The sequence below is a fragment of the Notothenia coriiceps genome, unplaced genomic scaffold, assembly GCF_000735185.1.
Source record: "Notothenia coriiceps isolate Sejong01 unplaced genomic scaffold, NC01 NC01_scaffold00000339, whole genome shotgun sequence".
Classification (NCBI taxonomy): Eukaryota; Metazoa; Chordata; class Actinopteri; order Perciformes; family Nototheniidae; genus Notothenia; species Notothenia coriiceps.
In genome coordinates this window covers 23,074,299-23,095,526 of record NW_011333040.1, presented here as the reverse complement: position 1 = coordinate 23,095,526, position 21,228 = coordinate 23,074,299, and the positions used below count along the sequence as shown (strand labels likewise).

Here is a 21,228-nt window from a genome sequence, read left to right as displayed (position 1 = left end):
TCGCATGGCCGTGGTGCTGTGTAACCTGAAGCCAGCCAAGAGGGGAGGAGTGTCGTCCCAGGCTGCGGTCCTGTGTGCCAGATCACCAGACAGGGTGGAAACACGGTCCAGGGCTTCCCAGTTAATATTACAAATGAATCATTCGTATTCAACTGAAATGTAACAATCATTTCTAACATCACCAACACTAGGAGATGTTTGGAGATGCACCAATTGTATTTGTCTTGGTTTTAAACATGTTTTAAGTCTAACCTACCAATTCTGATATTCTTTCAACAAATCCATGAGAATCTTAAATTATAAGTAAAATAAAATAGTTGAAATGCGGGATCAAATATAACTGAAATAAAATATGAAAGTAATATGTATATACAGAGCTGTAAACAGTAAAAGAGATAGAAATAATAAAATCATAGAAGAGATACGTGGATGTTCTCCGTATGAATCAAACGGTTTTCTTACTGCAGGTGACCCGGACACAGAGCTGACCCCCAGACAGAAGGTGTGGGGGCAGATTCAGGCATACCTGTGTACAGACGGTCAGTGTGTTGCTACCTACAGGGGCCTTTGAAATCGCCGGCAAGGGAGTGTGCAAAGCCCAAAGCATGAGCATCAGTGAAATCAAATAAACTATCAGAGCTGCTCCAAAAAGCAGCAGACATGCTGTGAGGAGCCTTCTCGTGAGAAAGGAGGCTGTTGAAGCTGCACGTTAATGCCCTCGGTTGGGAACGATGTGTCCAAAAAAACACATGGGGGTTACGTTTCAGTGTTCACAGACTTTTGTCCAGAGAGGAAAGTGAGAGTGAAGAGTAGGTTTCCCTCTGCTGGACAGACAGGAACATTACATTACATGTTAGTTGTTAGACGCTTTTAGCCAAAGCGATTTACATACTCAATACTGTGGACAATCCCCACCGGAGCAATTTGGGGTGAAGTGTCTTGCCCAGGGACACAACTACATGCTGACTTCAGTGGGGTTTGAACCTGTGACCCCCTGATCCGAACGCCAACGCTCAATCCGCTGCACCACACACCTCCTAGTAGTAGTAGTAGGAGTAGTAACAATATCTCACATTTTAATATTAATAATTGTTTCTTACAACCGACTGCGCCACACATCTCTACATTACCATCACATTTCTTTGTTCTGTATATGGACAAAAGAGGGTACTTTATTGATGATGATGATGATGATGATGATGATGATGATGATGATGTACAGAATGTGTGTTGTGAGAAATGAGACCATACAGTCATACCCAGCATGGTGGAAACTCCTTCAAAGAATCCCGTCTGTTGGGGAATATTTACTAACATAAATGTTTCCCATGAAGCCTCAGGGGTCAGTTCCACTGAACAGTGTGGAAGTCCCTTTGTAAAATGGGACACTTTTACTTTCCTTTGACTGGTTAGAAAATGAGTATTTAAATTACTTTTCCTGCCAGAAAGAAAACGGAGTGTTTTTGGTCCTACAACATGTGAGTCACACATGTTTCTTGATACAACATATCTGACTCATCTACCATACATCATTGCTAAAATAAGAACAACAACCCATTGATCATTGGAAAGGCACAAAATAAAACATGCCTGAAACAAGCAATGCTTTGTGTTTTCCCTCGAGTTTATAAAATGACCACAACTCAAGGAAGCACAGTTCCCTTATTGTAAAGGAAGAGGTGAAATCCAACGTGTGAAGAATGGGGATGTGATTTAGTAACTAAGAAGTGAAACGCACATTTTCTGGTAATTATTTGACAGAACTGGGAATGGTCTCTCCTTTTCACCTAAAGTTTCACGAGTTAAGAGAATACATCTATTAAAGCAGGATATATTAATAATTGTTATGTTTTTATTTGGACATTTTGTCATTAGGTGTCTTCTTACATCTATCTGCATACATGCCTGTGATGATCTACACAGTGGATGCATACATAATGGACATATGCCTAACAAACAAATAACATTTGAGTTGCATGATAAGAGATACACATTATTTCTTAACACAGACCTGTTGTAAATACAATTTGGAAAAAAGAATTGTCATGAATATATAAAAAAGAACAATGTATATGTTTGCTGTGTCTTTGTTATTTTGTATCTGTTATTCAGACGAAGGGGAAGTACAGTATCATTTATAAGGAACCGGAACAAGGGGAAGAAATATGAGGAGAAACACTCCCAGCTTTATTTACTCTCTAAATCTATTAATATTTTTATATTTAATTGGTGTTACTACATTATCTATTCCTCCTTACATTTTTATTATTGATAAAACATTTAATTATCTTCCTATTTATTTTAATTATTTGTCTCTTTTTTACAGCTTTTTCTTCACTTAAATGCTGTTGGATTAAAGGCTTCACTAAACATGTTATCCATTTTGTTTTTTACACTTTTTTAGGAAATGAGATTGTGTTTTGTGAACAATGTATTGACAAAATGAGTCAATAAGAGAAATATTAAAAAATTATTATATTGAAGTAATTGGTAAAAAAGTTAAAGGTCCCATGTCATGGTTTTCCGGTTATTACCCCTTGTGTGTTATGAAGGTTTTTATGCATGTAAACGGTCTGCAGAGTCACAAACTCTCAAAGTACACCCTGTAACGAGTAAAACTCTAAAAACAGAAAAGACCTGTCTATGCTGCCACAGAACGCCTCGTTGGAGATTTCTCATTTTCCATTGTTTGCTTCCTGGGTTCTGTGACGTGTGAACACCCAAATCAACAACAAATGACTGGATTGGCCCAAATGGAACAATCCGCGGAGCACCTCACACACCAGGAGCCCTTGGCTAACTAACAGGGAGTCCCATTGACTTGCATAGAGCTCCCTGAATGCTGGTAATAGACGAGTTGGGATCGCGGAGAAATGCTCTCCGCAGACCCATTCTCACAGTGTTATAAACCTTTTTCTTTCTCAATATCAAGCCACACTTATTGTTTTTACTTCGGCTGTGAGTGTTTGTGTGTGCTCAGGATGAGTTTCGTTTGTTCTCGCTGTATCGCCGACCCGGAAACCTGTCAGCTCCTCGCGAGCAGCTACGAGCCTCGCAACGTCCCGACCAATCAGAGCACACTGGGCTCACAGGGAGGGGGGGAAGGAGCTCCAACAAGCCGTTTAGGACAGAGAGTGATCACTACATATTCCTAAACATGATGTATCCCACTGATCTTAGTTATTACAGTTGTTGTAAGGTAACTTAATTATTTTTGTAGAATGCCAGACCAAGTTTTTCATCTGTGTGTTGACAAATAGGCCTACTAAAGTCTGACATTAGTAGACCCACGTTAATATAAAAAGGTCGTGGTGTGTTGATATTAACGTCATGTCACCCCCCACCCACCTATAGTACAATCTACTCATGCACAACCCCCACAGAGGAAACCATACTGGAGTGAATGGAGTTACTGTAATGGTTCACCGCTCGTTTCTGTCTCCGTCTGCCATAACAAAAAGCTGCAGAGGAGTGCTGCCTGCAAACTGCTGCAGCCTGTCGACTCAGAGCGGTTTACCGAGAGGGGAAAGTTTGTAAACAACTACCTGAAGCCACGTTTCGGTTGAGCTGAGTCAACACATGAATGCAGTGCTGCTCCCCCTCTCCCTGCATCCTGTCTTTGAGAGCCTACAAAGTGCAGGAAACCCAACTCTCTCTTCACAGCTCACAATCTCAATGTGTTCGTGTGGTTTTTAGAAGTCATATATATGATTATTTGCTCCTAATCTCTCATCGGATCCCTTGCCTAGTATAGTAATACAATCATGTATATAAACGTATAGCCTCCATCCCTCCAAGTTCTTATACAATTATAGGCCAATAATGTTGTTGTGGTGCTCTGAATTAAGGTCGTTGTTCAAAGTGAGATAGTTCCCACAGTCCCAAATAGCCCAAGGATGTTCATTTTATTTTTAACAGCCTAATATTACAAAATACCTCAAGGGGCTTTACAATCTGTACAACATAAGACACCCTCTGTCCTCCTCGACTCTTGCTTTGCGAGGAGAAAAAAATTGCACAAACAAACCCCTTTAACAGAATTTATTTTGAAAGATTCCTCACAAAGAGCAACTGTGGAGACTTGCAATTAATTCTGTGTGTTCAGAATAAACTACAAAATAACACAACATGCACTGAATATGACAAAATGATGTGTGAACATGAAAAGGATGGATCAATATGGCAAAAACTTAGTTAGTTACACCAAACTAGTCAAACTTTTGACTAAATTGTAAGGCCTTTTACTCAATACTCAGTAACTCAATAGCAAAATTATTTGGAAGCAATACTTGGCTGCACAGCATAAGCAATGACTGTCCTGTTAGTGGGTTTTAAACACATTATTGTTAAAGCTCTTTAAACAAACTGACACAAAGCTTGAAGCTATCTGAAAGTGTTGTATTCCGGCACAAACAAATAAGATAATCTTTTTTTAAATATTGGCAAAACGTGTTGGGGAAATGTTATTTAAAAGACTAAATGGATACAAAACAAGAGGAAATCTTTATGTGGCATGAATTGTGTTTCCAACCACCACATTTATTACAGTAGCCCACGCACTTAGTGACATGATAGTGAAAATAAAAATAGTGGGCAGACAACAAGTAAACAATCCACTCTATCCACTATGTTTTATCTTAAAACAAAATCCAAATTCATAAATGTTTAAATCAAAATGGATAGTTCGAGTTTATTAAAGTTTTAACTAATTCATTACCTCATTATTTGCTCACGTGCCTCACCTCCTGCACGCTGACGTCGCGCGCTGGCCAGTGGGTGACGCGCTTGCTTTATTTTGCGTGCAGCAGAGGAGGAGGAGGCGGAGAAGCAGAAGAAAAGTGCTGCTGTTTGCGGGTTCACTCACAAAGTCTGTCCTTTCTGCTTCACTGGCCTCGCTGCTGGGAGAGCTAACAGACTGTTTACTGTTTATTTTAATCGGCTGTAACGAGGTCTTCTCTTCCAAACATCAACGCTAACCTCGCTATCGCACCTGCCTCGGAACATGGACAACAAAGACTGATCACACTGCGCTGCGCTTTGCGGCAACAAACCGAGACAACCTTACCTAGGAAACCGCAGAGATATTCATTTATTTAAGAGGCAGGGTTGCACACGAGAGGCTGGTGCTGCAGAAGGAGCTCGACATTTGCTGTTGGACCTCCATATTGCAGGCCTATCGGAGCCTGGAGGGTTTAATTATAGCAACACTTGGATGCGCGTCTTTCTGCCGCTCGGACATCCAGCAGGAGAGACATTTTCAAGGGTCGAGGCGGAGAATCTCAGGCCTACATCAGTGTTTTAATTATTTAACAATCCCTGCTGGACAGTACCAAGCATCGGACCATTTTTGATTGGTCTCCGTCTGCAATCCTGTGTGTTCAATGTTCCCTTAAAAACACAGGAGCATAATGTGGGTCATTCCCGAAGATGTGTTACTGGCGGGCGCATTGTGGATCACCGAGAGAGCCAATCCATATTTCATACTCCAGAAAAGGAAGGGCCACGGGAATGGAGGCGGAGGACTGGCTGGTGAGTCCTGTTATTAAAGCCTACTGTCATGGATCAACAGCCAAAAAACTATTTATATTTTAAATTCAGATCATGAAATGGGGATTTGGTGTCAAGTGAAATGTTTGTTATGAGGAAACTCATGCACAGGGCAACGTGAGGTGGATCACATGACCAATCAGCTGTCACAGGTGGCCTTTCACCTGGATGTGAAGAGTTAAATGTTTAATTATTCTCAGGTGTTAATTTAAGGATAAACCTTGATAAAACAAGATTGTTGCCATCAAAGTCCACCACATAAATAATGGTACACTATATTGTCACTAACTGTCCCTGCAAGATAAATGGATGTCAGCCATTACAACAATGCAAACGAGTGTTCTTGTGCTAATAGCTGTGGAGTCTCAACAACAGTGAATATATTTAAGACCGTGTCTGTTTTGCTTGTTCATGCTGAATCATTCCCCTTCCTCATTCTCTCACTCCTCCTCCTCTCTCTCTCTCTCTTACTTATTCTATCAAAAATGGGTCAAGCAGCAGCAGCAGCAGGAGAGGAAAAGGAGAAGGAGGAAGTTCAGGTTTTGGAAATGACTGGTTGAGGTTCACAGTTGAACAGTCCACTGTCCTGGTTTCTCTGAATTTTAAATGTTGGCTCATGTTTTGACCTTTTTGAATTGTGTATTTCCCCACAAAGTATTGCGCTTCCCCATGTTTAAGAGGTGTGCTTTAGTTTAGCATCTTTGAGATATTAATGTATCGTACTTGTTTAAGAACCTGAAAACCTTTATGGGATTGTTTTGGTCCTGATTCTAACATTGACTATAATCTAACCATTGGAAGGATTACTGGAGATTATGGGCCCCTCTAAACCCTTATTCTTCTCTCTGTGTGTTATTTACAACACTGAATCATGACATGGCCCTACATGACCTGTTTTGTAGATTGTTTAAACAATGGTTTCATATAGGATTGTTCTTTGTTTAAAATAAATAAAATTGAAGGTGGTTATGCTACATGTCCTCAAGATCAGTCATCAAGCAGGACAACATTTAAGGCCCTTGTTCCAAAATAAAGGACAATTCATTTTTCAAACCAATTGCTAAACAGTGGTGATGTCCTTTAGGAAAACTGCCTATGGTAATCCAGTTTTAGGTTAAAACAATTCCTTTCCATATGCAGTTAAATGTTCCACATTGTGTCAATTAGGATTGTTTGAAGGCATTTTGATTTAAATCTGAAGAGGCAATGCTGCCATTACCATAGATTGATCCGTGTTTATCAGTTCAGCATCTGTTCCCTGCTGAGAGTTTCTCAATGTGTCAGTAAGTGACGATTATACCACCAGTAACTATATGATGGGAGTAACATCCCTGCCACTGAGGACCACTCTGAGTCAGGAGTGGGCAATGTAGATACAAATATAAGATTATATCAATCGTTTAATATTATTATGTCATTTTGTGTATAATAATTCTGAATTTCTGTCATATCGGTGCTTGTGTCCTAATATTGCTGACCAAAATGCCACCTAGATTAAATAATTGTGAGACACTTTTTTCCTACTTTCAATACTGAAGTAGTCCTTACAACAAGAAACGGTGGTACTAAGAAGAGAATTGAGTGCGTTTCAATCAAAGAGTTTTCACTTATTTTGGACTCCTTTGTACATTTTCATCCTACCTTTTATCTTTGACCGCCTAGATAAACCTTTTGGAGGCCCTGGCTCGGGTTGTAAACCACTGAATATTCATCATATTGCAAAAGTCTTTTAAAGCAAGGATTGGTATAAAGCAAATGCAGCTACAGATTTTAAAGGGATAGCATTGGGGGTATAAAGTAAACCGAATAGTTGATTCTCGTCTCCAAGTACTGTCATATTTCCTAACCTTAGTGTGATTTATAAAGACTTGGGGATGACGTCATCATTGTTATGTAAATGCTCACCATGCTGACACCGTGCTGTGTGCCAGTTGGCGCTCGGCACCCAGTGACACTGACACTGACACTGCCCACTGCGTCCAGGGGGAGGGGAAACCATTCGGCTGCACCAGGACGCAGCATATTACAGGGATGGGCACAAATACACATGTTTAACTTGGCTGGGCTTATGATGTTGGAGCTGCCAGAGACAAAATTCACTTGGCTTCACATGTGAACATTAGTACTGTAGCTGCATGAACAGTATTAATACAGTTCCTCCAGAGATGAACTGAAAATATAAATTATTAGCACTAGCATTAATTAGTAAGGGTCTGAGAAGTCAAAGAGACAATATTGTATGAATGATACGTCTCCAAATACCTTTAACTACATATTTAAAGCAGTAGTTAACCTCATTTATCTGAGTTATCATTATACAGGATTAATCTTGAGGAGCATGTAGAGCCCTTGACTGTTATGGATTTCCTTAAAGAATCAAAAGCATGTAATTAATCTAGATTAATGGGGTTTGTATCAGTTGATAATATTTAGCATTTAGAGTATTAGCAGTGCTGCTGTTATTTAAAGCTTCCTGTGGAGATCTTGTACGGTCGTGCTTTAACAATGTTTTCACACAGGTCCCAGTTTTGTTTATTTTTGTTGCGCAAGTGACATGACACCCATAACTATAACTGATCAACTGGCAGCAGAAATGTGGTAATAGAAGCAGCAGTTTGCCGGCAGTGCAGGGAAGAAGAAGAAGATTTGAAGCTATCAAACATAAACAAACATAAACAATACTGGTTTAAAATTATAAAGAAATCTTTGCTGATGGTTTATTTATATTTGTTTTGCACTCGGCACATTTGTTACAGCTACATCGGTCTGATAAACAGAATCGAGGTGGTCACACACCTTCAGTGGTCTCCTTTGTTGTGCGTTACCCCCAAGTTTCCTGCGTTAACCTCAACTCGTGGTAGGCTGCACCATGCATTACAAGCTGTAGAACAGCAGTCGTAAATTAGCAGCTTGTCATGAATTTCTAACCACAAGGCATCAAGTATGAGCATCGGGTACTCTCATTCACTACATCACTTCGGTGTTTTCTACTTAAACTATTATGTGACACAAGGCTAACTGCACATTAAAGCCTTCTCCGAGGTCAATGTGTGGGCAAGTGTTGAACTTTTAGGTTATGACTATTTTGAACCTTGGGATTTTCTTTTGAACAGGGGGAAATTGTCTTCCCATACAACAGATGTTTGTTTGTCACAAAGGGACTTAACCAGAGTGTCATGCACAATTATCTCATTAGTTTCAGTGTCATTAAGACTCCACTTTGTTGCCTCTTTCAGCCCTGTGGAAACTGTTAAAGGGGCCCTGTTGTGCTTATTTTCAAGTTTCATAATTGTATTGTGTGCTTCTGTGACTGGCTTTAATGTTAAAAAAATAGCTTAATTTTTCTCATACGGCCTGTGCTGCAGCACCTCTTTTGACCCTCTGTCTGAAACCAGAGCCCAGTCTACTCCGATTGGTTAGCTTGTCGACTTGTCGAGGCGTTTCAGGCAGCGGGGGAGTGTGTGGAGAGAAACTCCCTCTGTAGGGAACCTTTGGATTTTGGCCTTTGCAGACCATGTACATTCACAAAAACCTTTAACACACTACAGGAAAGGGAATCCTCAAAAGTGTAATAGTTCCCCTTTTTAAAGTGGTAACAATTACAAAAGGGGTTTTGATTTCTAGAACAGGAGGCACATGCACAAATGGGTAGGCCTACTTACTGCAAATGAGTTTGTTTACAAGAAAACTCCTCAGGGATATTTGGCCTTTCAACAAAGCTGAAAGTAGGCCTACATTAGAAGATGTACCCGCTCAATTTTCTGTTAAATGTTATTTGAATAACACGCATTAAACCCGATGAGCTACATGCTTTTTACCGTCACTTACAGTCTTATCTAATGACCGAGTCTGCATGCCGTGTTTTGTGCGACTGCAGAGCTGGAGGGACATTTGAAAGGACGTCTTGCATCCTTTGTTGTCTATATGTAGACGCCATCATTATTCATCAGAGAGAAGGCAAAAAGAATAACGCAGAACAAAACCTGCATTCATCAGACTGTAAATAACCTCAGAATCAGGCCATCGTGTCAGTAGTTACACAACTAGACACTTGCGCATAAAACTACACAATCATTTGAGTAATTTTACAAAACCATATTTCACAATCCGGCTGGTAATCTCTTTATGTTTGGCTGTAAGTGTGTCAGATACTGACCCCGTCCCTATAGGCCACACAGCTGCTTTGACTGGTTTCTTCTTTCAATATGTTAGAAGTAAATGAGAAGCTGTAAAAATACATATCATTGCATTATGTAGCAGCAATGTGACTTGCATGTGATGGTGATGATTCACACTTGTCTCAGGTTTCTGTTATCTGAAGCAGCATTGATTTAGGCCCTAGCCACACGGAAACGAAAACAAACCAAATTTGATATCAAAAAAGTCTTCCGTCCACACGCAATAGGCACCAGAAACGTGTCCGTCCACACAAGACCGCTGGAGACGCTGTAAGTGGCGCTGTACTTCCGCCACAAAATACACCAAAGGCAGCGAAGAAGACTTCCCGAGCATGCATGGTTGCCATGGTTGCCCTTCTGTTCATTCTGTGCGTGGATTTAGCAGCAGAGGTGGGGAGAGGCAGGGGCCAGAACCTCCTTTTCTCCCTCCCCGAGGCAAGCGTGTGCTCCTGCTGTAAATCTCTCCGGTAGTCCACCAGCAGATGAAAAACAACCACCTCTCCTCCTCTTCCAAGGGACGAGGGAACCATGCGGCAGAGTTTCCGTTAAAAATGTTGTTCGCCGGTCAACATGTCCGTTAAACTTTAAATCTTCCGGACAAAATTATAAAAGTGGCGGTCAAAGGTCTTCTTTGTTATTTATTGAGCTTTAAAACAAATGAATAACGACTCTATATAATTATATAAGAATAATACACGGAGCCTCTCTTTTCATCCCCCTCTCCCGACAGCCCAGCAGTATTTTATAAGGAAATGATCGTATAGGCAGGGCCTAGACACGGAGCAGTTTGGCCCCCCAGAGCGCTGCACCCTCAGATCTACCCACCTTGGGGCCCGTTATCGTTATCCGCGTTTCCCTGTCGGCTTCGTGTGGCCGAACCGTCTATAAGATAGAGAACTGTAGCGGATACATTGCTAGGGCATTAAAGTGTCAGGGAGATTGTTTTTCTTTTGTTTGCTCAATGCAAACATCCCACACCAGCAGCTACCACATCAAGCTGTTTTTTGCTTTAAGAGGATATAGAAGAGGATACAAATAAAACAAAATGGGTCGTTTTTTTCATATTGTTTGGTCTGCTGCTGTTTCACTGATTGAGAAACAGTAATGATTCAGAGAGGCTGATTTGTTTTGCTCCAACAATAAGGAACTGTGCATCACATGATTTGTACTGTATAGGCTTGTTTTTCCACCCCTCAGAAATAACAGGCGGAACATGTACCCATTACAGCTGTCTTTGTGTTGTTTTGTGTGCACCCACTCACTCAGCATGTGGGAGGAAATTATTTCCATTTGTTCCTACTCACAGCTCTTCCTTTACAGTCACATGGCCTTCAGTGTAATACCACAGACAGAGGCAAGTTATGTGTAAATAAATAACAACTCATGTTCAATCCACACTGGCTAGGAAACATCTGTCTGTTTCACTTTCCTCAGTCTTACTGACGAGGAAAGACAAGGTGCTCGCACACCTTCAGTGATCTCTTTTTTTCTTATTTTTAACCCCCAAGTTTCCTGCGTTAAACCTCAACTCACACGTCGCAGGCTGCACAATGCATTACATGCTAAAGAACAAAAGTCACATTTAGCAGCTTTTCATGTATTTTACACCATAGTGCTTTCCGAAAGTGCAACGCACACTTTCACTCGCTGTATTACTTGTTTTTCATTTTGAGATCTAAGGCTAACTGCACAATACAAGCTTCTCTGAGGTCAATGTGTGGGCAAGTGCTTTTAAGTTATGACTGTTTTATAACCTTGTGACTTTTCACACAGGGGGAAGTTGTTTTGACACAGATGTTTGTCACCAAGAGACTTAACCTGAGTGTCATGCTTACTTATCTCAGTTGTCTCGGTATCATTAAGACTCCATTTGAGCTTATTGACTTCAAACACAAGAGAGTATGTCATTGTTGTATTCATGGTAGTTCTCATGACGGGGCTCTGACATGTGACATTTGGCATGACGATCCATGTCGGTCAGTTTAATTGATTTAATTGTCTGGCAGCTTTTTATTGCTTTTGTTAATTGCGACAAATTTGTGAGGTACTGATGAAGAGTAATGTAATTGAGGAAGTTCAAGATTTGTGAAGAAAGGACTTGATGTAGTCCAAGGTCTTTAAACAATGGAGGGTCAGTGAGTTTAGAGCCCACAGATATACTTGTTTTATTATTTCTGTCTGTCCTTAACACATCAGCTTCGCTCGCTTCTCTCCCCTTCCTCCCCCTCATCTTCTCTCTGTGTGACTCACGCTGTTTGTTCTGATGAGCGGCTGAACACAAATAACCCGTCTCAGTTCAATGTCTACCTATTCTGAACCCGGGAGAGAATCTACAGCTACCAGCAGCTCAGAAAATAATATCACAATGGCAAATTAGCCCACTGTAGATTTGTAAATGTCAAGTCATTGTTGAACAGCTTTCTAATTAGGATATTATATATAAAAAAAATTTTTTGAAGTTGATCCATTATTAAGAAAAGCTTCTTTGGTTTCCAGGTTGTGAAACTCTGGTTTGCATGCGAGTCATTAATAATCAAGTAATATTAGTAAAGGCTGAACGGCTTCTAATCTCATAATGAGCCAGCAGCACCTCCACAATAAAGAAAATCCTCCAAATCCTTTTTGCATTATAGGAAAATTAGCAGAATGTATTTATTATGCAAGCTGTTTAGTTGATTATACCCCGATTTGAGACCGGCCTCATGTTGTCCTTTCTGGCATCAATTTTCCATACAAAGAAACACTGATATCTTTTAAAACCAGATGTGTCATGGCTCTTAATTTTTCCATTCGATTAGCCTATTCAGCCTTTTCTCAGGTGAGTTTTATCCGGTTTAGTTTCACACCAGTGCTTTCATATGAGGTGAGCAGAAAGCCTACACATCTTACATTGCAGATTGAAAACCCATCTGTTTTGACTTGGCCAATAAAATCAACTAAAAACAAAACGTCCTCATTTCTGTATGTAGCACTTAAAATGGTGTTATGGCTAATGTACTAGTGGGATTCTTGCCGTTGTATCCTTATTGTTGATTGCACTTATTGTTCATGGCTTTGGAAAAATACCTCAGATAAAGTAATGTATTAGTTGGCTTCAAAGAATAAATCACATTTAATTTGAACACATAGTGAAACATGTAAAGGGCATCTGTCTAACACTCCTCAGCAGTAAACAAATGCATTTGAATTTATGGCATTGACGACGACAACAACAGGATGACATGTGCTCCAATCATGGGATTAATTTCAGATGGTGATTTATGATTGTATTATGTCTGTAAAGGCTTTTGTTTGTTTCACAGCTGAACATGTTTTTAGGTCAACATGTGTTTCTATTACGTTTTTTCTCTTTAATATCAAGATTTTTGGTCTCTTGCAGGTTTGCTGGTCGGGACCCTGGATGTGGTTTTGGACTCCAGCGCTCGCATGGCCCCGTACAGGATCCTCTACCAGACCCCCGACTCTCTGATTTACTGGATCATCGCTCATGGTACGTGCCCTTTTTCTTAATGTTGGCTCAATGTTAGACTTGGGGTTAATGCATAAGTATACCTTGACAATTCCGTTTTCTGATTGACCTTTTATAAGCTTAATTCTGCATATTTTATTATGGATTTCAAATTCAAGTCATTATTACATTAGATTACATGTCACTTGTTACTTACATACTCAATACTGTGGACAATCACCACAGGAGCAATTTGGGGTGAAGTGTCTCAGGGACACAACGACATGCTGACTGCAGTGGGGTTTGAACCTGTTCTGCCCTGATCCGAACACCACCGCACAACCCACTGCGCCACACACCTCCATTATTGTCATATGCTCCACAGTGCAATTATTGGAAATAAGTCCAAGGCTCATACAAGACAAAAAAAGAAACATAAGATAGTGTAAGAAAACAGTGCAGTTGACCAGTGTTGGAAAGTAACCAAGTATTTCTACTCAATTACTTTACCTAAGTAATATATTTGATTTAATCGTACTGCTTCTTTTACTCCACTGCAATTTGTGAGAAATTTAGTACTTTATACTCGTACAAAATATAAATTAACTAATGAATTATAATGTATTTTCACATCTGATCCTACCTGGCAGTAAAACAAATCATTACATTTACCTCAAACTTTACCAGCTGCACAATTTGAGTCTTTAACACATTAATGCATCACTCATCAAAATCTAGTCGCATAATATATAATTTTCTAAAGAAATGGCCATTGTACATAAAAAGTACTTTTAGATTTGGTACTTTAAAGTATGTTTTGATGCTACAGTAATACTTTTGCACTTTTTAACTGAGTAAAACAATAATGCAGGTTTTTCTACACTTCTTTTACCCGACTACAATATCTGAGTACTTCTTCCCCCTCTGCAATTGACACAATGGTGCAAGTTAAAATGCAGGAACACTCGTAGGGTCATTCGAACATAGACCCCTGTGTGTTTTTACATCCCTCCCCCAGCCACCACACTACCCATAATGCTCCAACATCCTGCCTTTTCCCATGTCAGCGGCTGGATGCCAAGCATTACATCATGCCCCAGTGGCTTTAAAGGGCAGGATTACAGGATCAGGTGCAGGGATCAATGCTCAAATACGAGTGGATGTTGTGTTTTTCTGCTAATCACTTGATGGGTTCTTTTATTTGGATTTCACGCCATCTGCTAGTGTCTCACAATTATGCAATCTGCATAATCTGTGTATGAAAAGCTTTACTTATTATCTCCAGTCAGACACATTCATCATGCAGAACAGCCGCCACACTCCACACTGATAAGAAGCAGCACACTTCTTGTTATCATTTTTAAGCTATCATTGAATATGAAATCATCCAAGCTGTCTGTGTGATGAGGCGATTCACATTTCCAACACAAAACCATGGCTGCAAATAACAGTTATTTACTTTATGAATAAACTTGCTGATTACTAAGTCACTCAAACAACCAATAGTTTACTTAGCAGCAGTTTCCTGGAGTTGACACACTCAAAATGCTTGTTTTCCTTGACCAATAGCCTGAAACCTAAAAAAGAAAGCAGTTTACTGTCAGAAAAGACAAAGAAAACCGGCAAATAATCGCATTTTAAGAAGCTTTAACCAGCATTGCTTTATCACATCACTTTATGTGCATTAATGTGGGACTTTAGTGGCAATAAAATGCAACTAAACTAATTGGAAATGCATAATATAAATCAGGATGATAAGATAAGATGGACCTTTATTAATCGCCGTGGGGAAATTCAGTTGTTCAAACAGCAACAGGGTAAGGGTGAACAAACAGGATAGCACAGATTAATACAATCAAAAATAAGATCAAAGATACAAAATAATAATGAGAAACTATGAAATAAGAAATGAATAATACAAAAATAGAAATGAAAATGGACATGTATACATATATTGCAATGGGTGTGTGGAAACAGTGTGAATTTGTGTCCAGTGATTGTTCACATTATTGACCCCTTGTTGTGCAGCCTGGTAGCTACAGGCACAAAGGACTGTCCGAGGCACTTGGTGCTGTGTCGTGGAGGGATGAGTCTGTGGCCGTTTCTCAATGTCGAGTATACATGCTGCAGAGCCACTATTTCAAGTATACGTCATCGAGTGACGCCGAATGCTGGGCATATAACATGCATTTAAAAAGTCCTTTGGCGCCACTCCATTACGTAGTATACTTGAAATAGTGACTCTGCAGCAGGTTTACTCGACATTGAGAAATGGCCTGTGGCTGAACTGAATACATGATAAGATAAAGATGTTTCTGTTTAAATGAAGATGGGTCACTACTGAGACATTTGCAGAGATGAGATTAACTTTTGGTATGTGTGCCACCATGTCTTTAATTCAGCTCTCCCCTACCAAATGTTCATATGAACTGAGTATCTGTTCGCCCTGTCTTTCTGAAATGGAGGCCTTAAGACTAGCCCGGCTTCAAAATGGCAAAAATCCTCCCCCCCTCTCCCCTCTCCCCTCTCCCCTCTCTCCCTCTCCCAGTCCTTAATTCTTTCTCCCAGAGATGGAGGAGAGTGGAGCGGTCTGGCAGACGGGGATAATTCAGTGAATATGCACTCACTGAAGGCCTGTTTGCTGTGCTGAGGGATAATGGTCCTCTGGGGCTGCAGCCATTACTGCGATCACTTTCTCCTGCAGCCAAAAAAATCTGTTTTGACCTCACTGATAACAATGTAGTGTTGTTGTTTAAGGAAATACATGTTTATTTTGAAACTTTGCGCTTGACATTTGACTAACACTGATGCTTTAGACGTCCCATCATCGAGTTAAAAGAAGATCTCCCAACTTATTGTTAGAGTATACAAAATACCCTTTAATATTTTCCCATATTTAATTTTTTTCCACTAATTCATTATTATTATTATTATTATTATTATTATTATTATTATTATTATTACAGACAATTGATACTGTCAAGGTACGAGAAAACAGAGTAAGCTGGAGGGCAGAAAGTTTAGCTTGTAAAGAAAGTGAGTTATCCAATTTCAATGTTTCTTGGTCAAAGATCTCAAATATTATGGCATAGGAACTACGATCAGAATTGATATCGAAAAAATAACATTTAAGTGTATATAAACGTGTTTCAATTTTAATGTAGACATTTAACATGGTAATTTACTGGTATTTAATTGGCTGAAATAATAATATAACCAGAAAATGAAAAGAAAGAGAGAGAAAAAACATGTGGGAAAGATACTTTGCGAAAGGAAAGATCTTGAAAGGTGTTTGGTGTTTAAGTGTAACCCATTGCTACCATTATTCTCTCTCTCTCTTTCTCTCTCTCTCTCTCTCTCTCTCTTTCTCTCCCCCTCTCCTGCAGGAACGTCTCGTAAAGAGATCACGGAGCACTGGGAGTGGCTGGAGAACAACCTGCTGCAGACGCTCTCCATCTTTGAGAATGAGAACGACATTACCACCTTTGTCAAAGGAAAAGTCCAGGTACCTGCTCACTCTGTTCTCATCAAGATGTTGGTATAGATATCAGATATTCTGTGTGAAACTAAGTGGACACTGTGATTTATTTTTGTGACTATAGTTAACAAAGCCTAAATGACCTTTTATGGCATACCATACAACTTTTGTTTTTTTTGGGTTTGAATTTTATTGGTGAATAATCATGATCCTCAAACTGTGCGATGTTGGGTCCAAGTCTTTGTGAGAGTCTTTCGAAGTGATTGAATTTTTATTTTAAGAAAATGTGGGAACCCTGCTTAACATAAATGTACATTTTGTCTTGCATATAATATTGTTCCCATATCATGCATTCCTATAATGTTTTATATTTTATAGTAAAAAAAGTGGTACAAGACGAGGAGGAATCAGACAATAAAAAAAATCTACCCATGAAAAATGGTTTGCCAGTTTACTGCTGGCATGGATCCTATGAAGTATTAACTGTAGCAGCCTGTGCTAGCTGCATTAAACTATGTGGAATTTTGAAATGTCAATCACTTAAACTTCTGCTGCGGTTTTTCTTCAAATACCAACTCTATTGTTTCTCGTCCCTCCAGCTCATTACATCTTTCTGTCTCTGTCCATCTTCAGGGCATCATTGCTGAGTACAACAAGAACCACGACGTCAAAGAGGACGACGACACGGACAAGTTCAAGGAGGCGAGCGCTAAGTTTCGTAAACTGTTCGGGATGCCGGAGGAGGAGAAGCTGGTCAACTATTACTCCTGCAGCTACTGGAAGGGGAAAGTACCGCGACAGGGCTGGCTCTACCTCAGCATCAACCACCTCTGCTTCTACTCCTACCTGCTGGGAAAAGAAGGTTAGAGCTAGACTCTGAACACACAGTTATTTAGTATTTGTGTGTCTGCTGTCTGTCTATTTGTATCTATTATATTGTTTTATTGGCAAGACAATACCTGTAAAGGTGGGGTAGGTAATTTTGGAGAAACCAGCTCGAGTGCGCTAGAATTAGAAAATACACAGCCGGAAAAAATCTGCCGTGCTTTTTACAGTACTACGGCTTCCACAGATGAAATTTTTTAATGGATTTATTGTCAAAGCACTTAAGATATTCATTGCTATATGGATGTTAAGAGCATTCCATGGAATATAACAAAGTATATCTCGAGCCGGTTTCTCAAACTTACCCCACCTTTAACTGACCTCTATGTACTAAATCTTAGAGGTACATATTTAAATAATAATTGTTTCCAGTATTTAACATTTTAGTTCACATTTAATGGTTAGAATAACTTATTATGTCTGAGTAAATAGTGTGTTAATAAACACATTCGAATTAAAGATTTTGAGTAGCATTATGGGGTATCTAGGTTGACCTTTTACTTTTGAGGTACAATTCAGATAATCATCTTTGGTTTTTCTGGCCACCAATTCCATGTTTTTATTTGTTTTTGTTTGTTTTAACAAGTAGCCAAAAGTGTTTTAAAGATATTAAAATGCGTCAACTTATTTGGGATTTGGCGGAGGTACAAAACAGCAATCTGCTTATGCTCCAAATATTTTCAATATCTTTTTGGCAACCATGCCAACATTGTGTAATTAAAGGGCAAGATGAGATGAAAACAATAAATCATTTCAACAACGCTGCTTTGCTTCTGTCCCCTAAGACAAGTTTACTTTGGAGCCACATCTACCGCGATTCTCTCTGATATTATTTCAAAGGAATCTCAGACCTGACCTTTTCTTTTCTTTAAGGCTTCACTCTTTTGAGACCTCAAACTATTATTACAGGTTATGTTGCATTTAGTTCTTGCACACTAATATCTAACCATACAGGTCTAACTACATGTCAAACTGTGTATAATCTTAATTTTCTTGCATGCTATTCAAGCTAATACCTTTTTTGCAAGTCTTGACCAATATCCTGAGGGCAACAGTCAAATGTTGTTTTCCTTAATGTGTTTTCCTTATTTTCAGCCAAACTGGTGATGCGTTGGGCAGATATCACCCAGCTGGAGAAGAGCGCCACCCTCCTGCTGCCCGACGGGATCAAAGTGAGCACCCGCCTCAGCGCGCACGTCTTCTCCGTCTTCCTGAACATCAACGAGACCTTCAAGCTGGCGGAGCAGCTGGCAAACATCGCCATGCGGCAGCTGCTGGACAACAAAGGCTTCGAGCAGGACCGCTCGCTGCCCAAGCTCAAGAAGAAATCCCCCACCAAGGTGTCGGCTCTCAAGAGGTGAGAAATAACCGATGCTGACCGCTTATTTACGCTCATCAATAATTAAAGTGTTGGCATGTTTTATGACATACAATCGATTGAACATTAATGTGTTGTGGTGGGTAGAGCAGCTGGTTATCTTAAAGGCACAGAGGATGAACATCTAAAGCACTGTTGCAGGTTGAGGTCTTAAGGTTTAACTGCAAAAGCAAAACATGCATATAGGAAATAAATGGTATACTATTGAAGGGTCTCTGCAAGCATTGAAGAACTTTCTTGAGATTCAAATTTTACTTGGTCAACCCATTTTATTTTTTTAACTAAAATGAAAATGTAATATGGGACTTTTTTGTATTTCTATGTATTGCAATTTTTTACTTGAGTAACTTGCTAATAGTTCAATCAGGAGAGACGTGATGTATGAAATACATGTTTATTACCGGACACATAATATGAAGGAATAATGATTGACAGTTTACAACAAGTAAATGAAATGATGTTTGGCGATTAGGCTCCGGTTAGCAGGATGATCATTCAGGAGGGAAAAACCGCTCCAATTAACCTCCCGGGGTCTAGACACTGGTGGTGGTGATAAGTAGTTCGGTCCGGTCTGAAGGGAGAAGATTTTAGCTTGGCCCTGTATTAGGAGACAGGAGGCGAAGGGATGGAGGAGGGTTGCGCGTTGACACCTGAAATGACAACTGACGGAGAGGGAAGAGCAGATTTAAAGGGGTTAGCGGGTGCGATGATTGGCTAGCCGGGGAGTAACGCCCCTGATTACTTAATTGGTCTTCCTGGTTGAACTTGCGCTAAGCTACATTTGTTAGAACCATGTTAATGCAAAGATGATTATTCAGGTTCAACCCATGCTGTTTGTTAGAAGAATATCACTCGTCACTGGCTTGATCTTCAATAATCAGGATACATGTCTTCATTATCCTTGCAAGAATGGAAGTAGTCATCACATACACGAGGTTGCATGGGACAAAAGAGTAACTGTAGTAGAGTCCTTGATATGCTTATATATAAGAGAGGGTGTTACAGTCAACAAGATGAAAGAATACATGGTTCAAAGCAGTATTCTGACATGAGTTAAGATTAGCTAAGGCCTGCGTAAGCAATAAACATGACAGTCATATGTCTATCTCTCGAGGGGCTGTGTGATCAGGCCATTCTTAGGAACATAGCTATCATAACTTCAACACAGCGTCTCATGAGCGTCATCCATGTAGTCATACACCCGGCTACATACACAGCTACGTAGGGCCTCTGTTATCATGTTCTACTCTGATATAGAAGGAACATTCAGTATTTTCCCAACACTGTTATATTTTACATAAACAAAAATCTCTCAGCTCAACAGTATGACTCTGAATTTTCCATCCTGCAGGGATTTGGATGCGAGAGCGAAGAGTGAGCGTTACCGAGCGCTCTTCCGTCTGCCCAAAGACGAGAAGCTGGACGGACACACAGACTGCACCCTGTGGACGCCCTTCAACAAGATGCACATCCTGGGACAGATGTTCGTTTCCACCAACTACATCTGCTTCACCAGCAAGGAGGAGACACTGTGCAGCCTCATCATTCCCTTACGAGAGGCGAGTGCTTCTGTCTGACATCTCAGTGTGTTTTTATGTACAGCTTGCAATGTGGGAGATGTAATAATAACAGTGACATTAACTGGCAAAGATAATGTTGTTTTTTTCAGCATCTCAATAAAAACAGCAGTCATCAGAAGTAAACCGCTAAGATGACATGTGAATCAAATCAAATCAGGTTTTATTTATAAAGCACATTTTAAAACGATTTTTGGTCGAGACCAAAGTGCTGTACATGCAAATAATAAATAACACATTACTACATTCGCAAAGAACAGAAGACAATAAATTACCACAACAAATATAAAAATCCAACACAGGGAATTGTCCGTAGTCATACTCTGCTCGGACTAGAATGCCAGGGAGAAGAAGTGAGTCTTTAGTTTTGTTTTAAAAACCCCTAGAGTCTGGGCCGACCTCATATGGAGGGGCAGAGTGTTCCAGAGCCTGGGACCAGCTGCTGCGAAGGCTCGGTGCCCTCGGGTTTTGAGCCTGGTCTGGGGCACTACCAGCAGTAGCTGGTCAGCAGACCTTAAGGCTCTGGCTGGAGTGTAGCGCTGGAGGAGTTCAGCTATATAGGCCTGAGCCAGCCCATTTAGTGCTTTTAAAAACAAATAAAAGGAGTTTTAAAATCAATTCGGAACCGAATTGGAAGCCAGTGCAGTGAGGCCAGAGTTAGGGTGATGTGGTCACGCTTTTAGTGGCCAGTCAGAAGACGTGCAGCGGCGTTCTGCACTAGCTGCAGGCGTCTGATT

At 40.1% G+C, this 21,228-nt stretch overlaps 1 protein-coding gene across 1 annotated transcript in view; it reads left to right on the top strand.

Moving 5' to 3' along the window:
• The first annotated feature begins 4,802 nt into the window (after positions 1-4,802).
• tbc1d9 (TBC1 domain family, member 9 (with GRAM domain)) overlaps positions 4,803-21,228 on the top strand; it is a 51,627-nt gene continuing 35,201 nt past the window's right edge. Inside the window, exons 1-6 of the mRNA XM_010775414.1 lie at positions 4,803-5,529; positions 13,105-13,215; positions 16,560-16,678; positions 17,285-17,513; positions 18,632-18,893; positions 20,266-20,473. Of these exons, the coding sequence (XP_010773716.1) occupies positions 5,409-5,529; positions 13,105-13,215; positions 16,560-16,678; positions 17,285-17,513; positions 18,632-18,893; positions 20,266-20,473 (1,050 nt within the window). The 5' untranslated portion in view covers positions 4,803-5,408. The remainder of the gene's footprint in view (positions 5,530-13,104; positions 13,216-16,559; positions 16,679-17,284; positions 17,514-18,631; positions 18,894-20,265; positions 20,474-21,228) is intronic.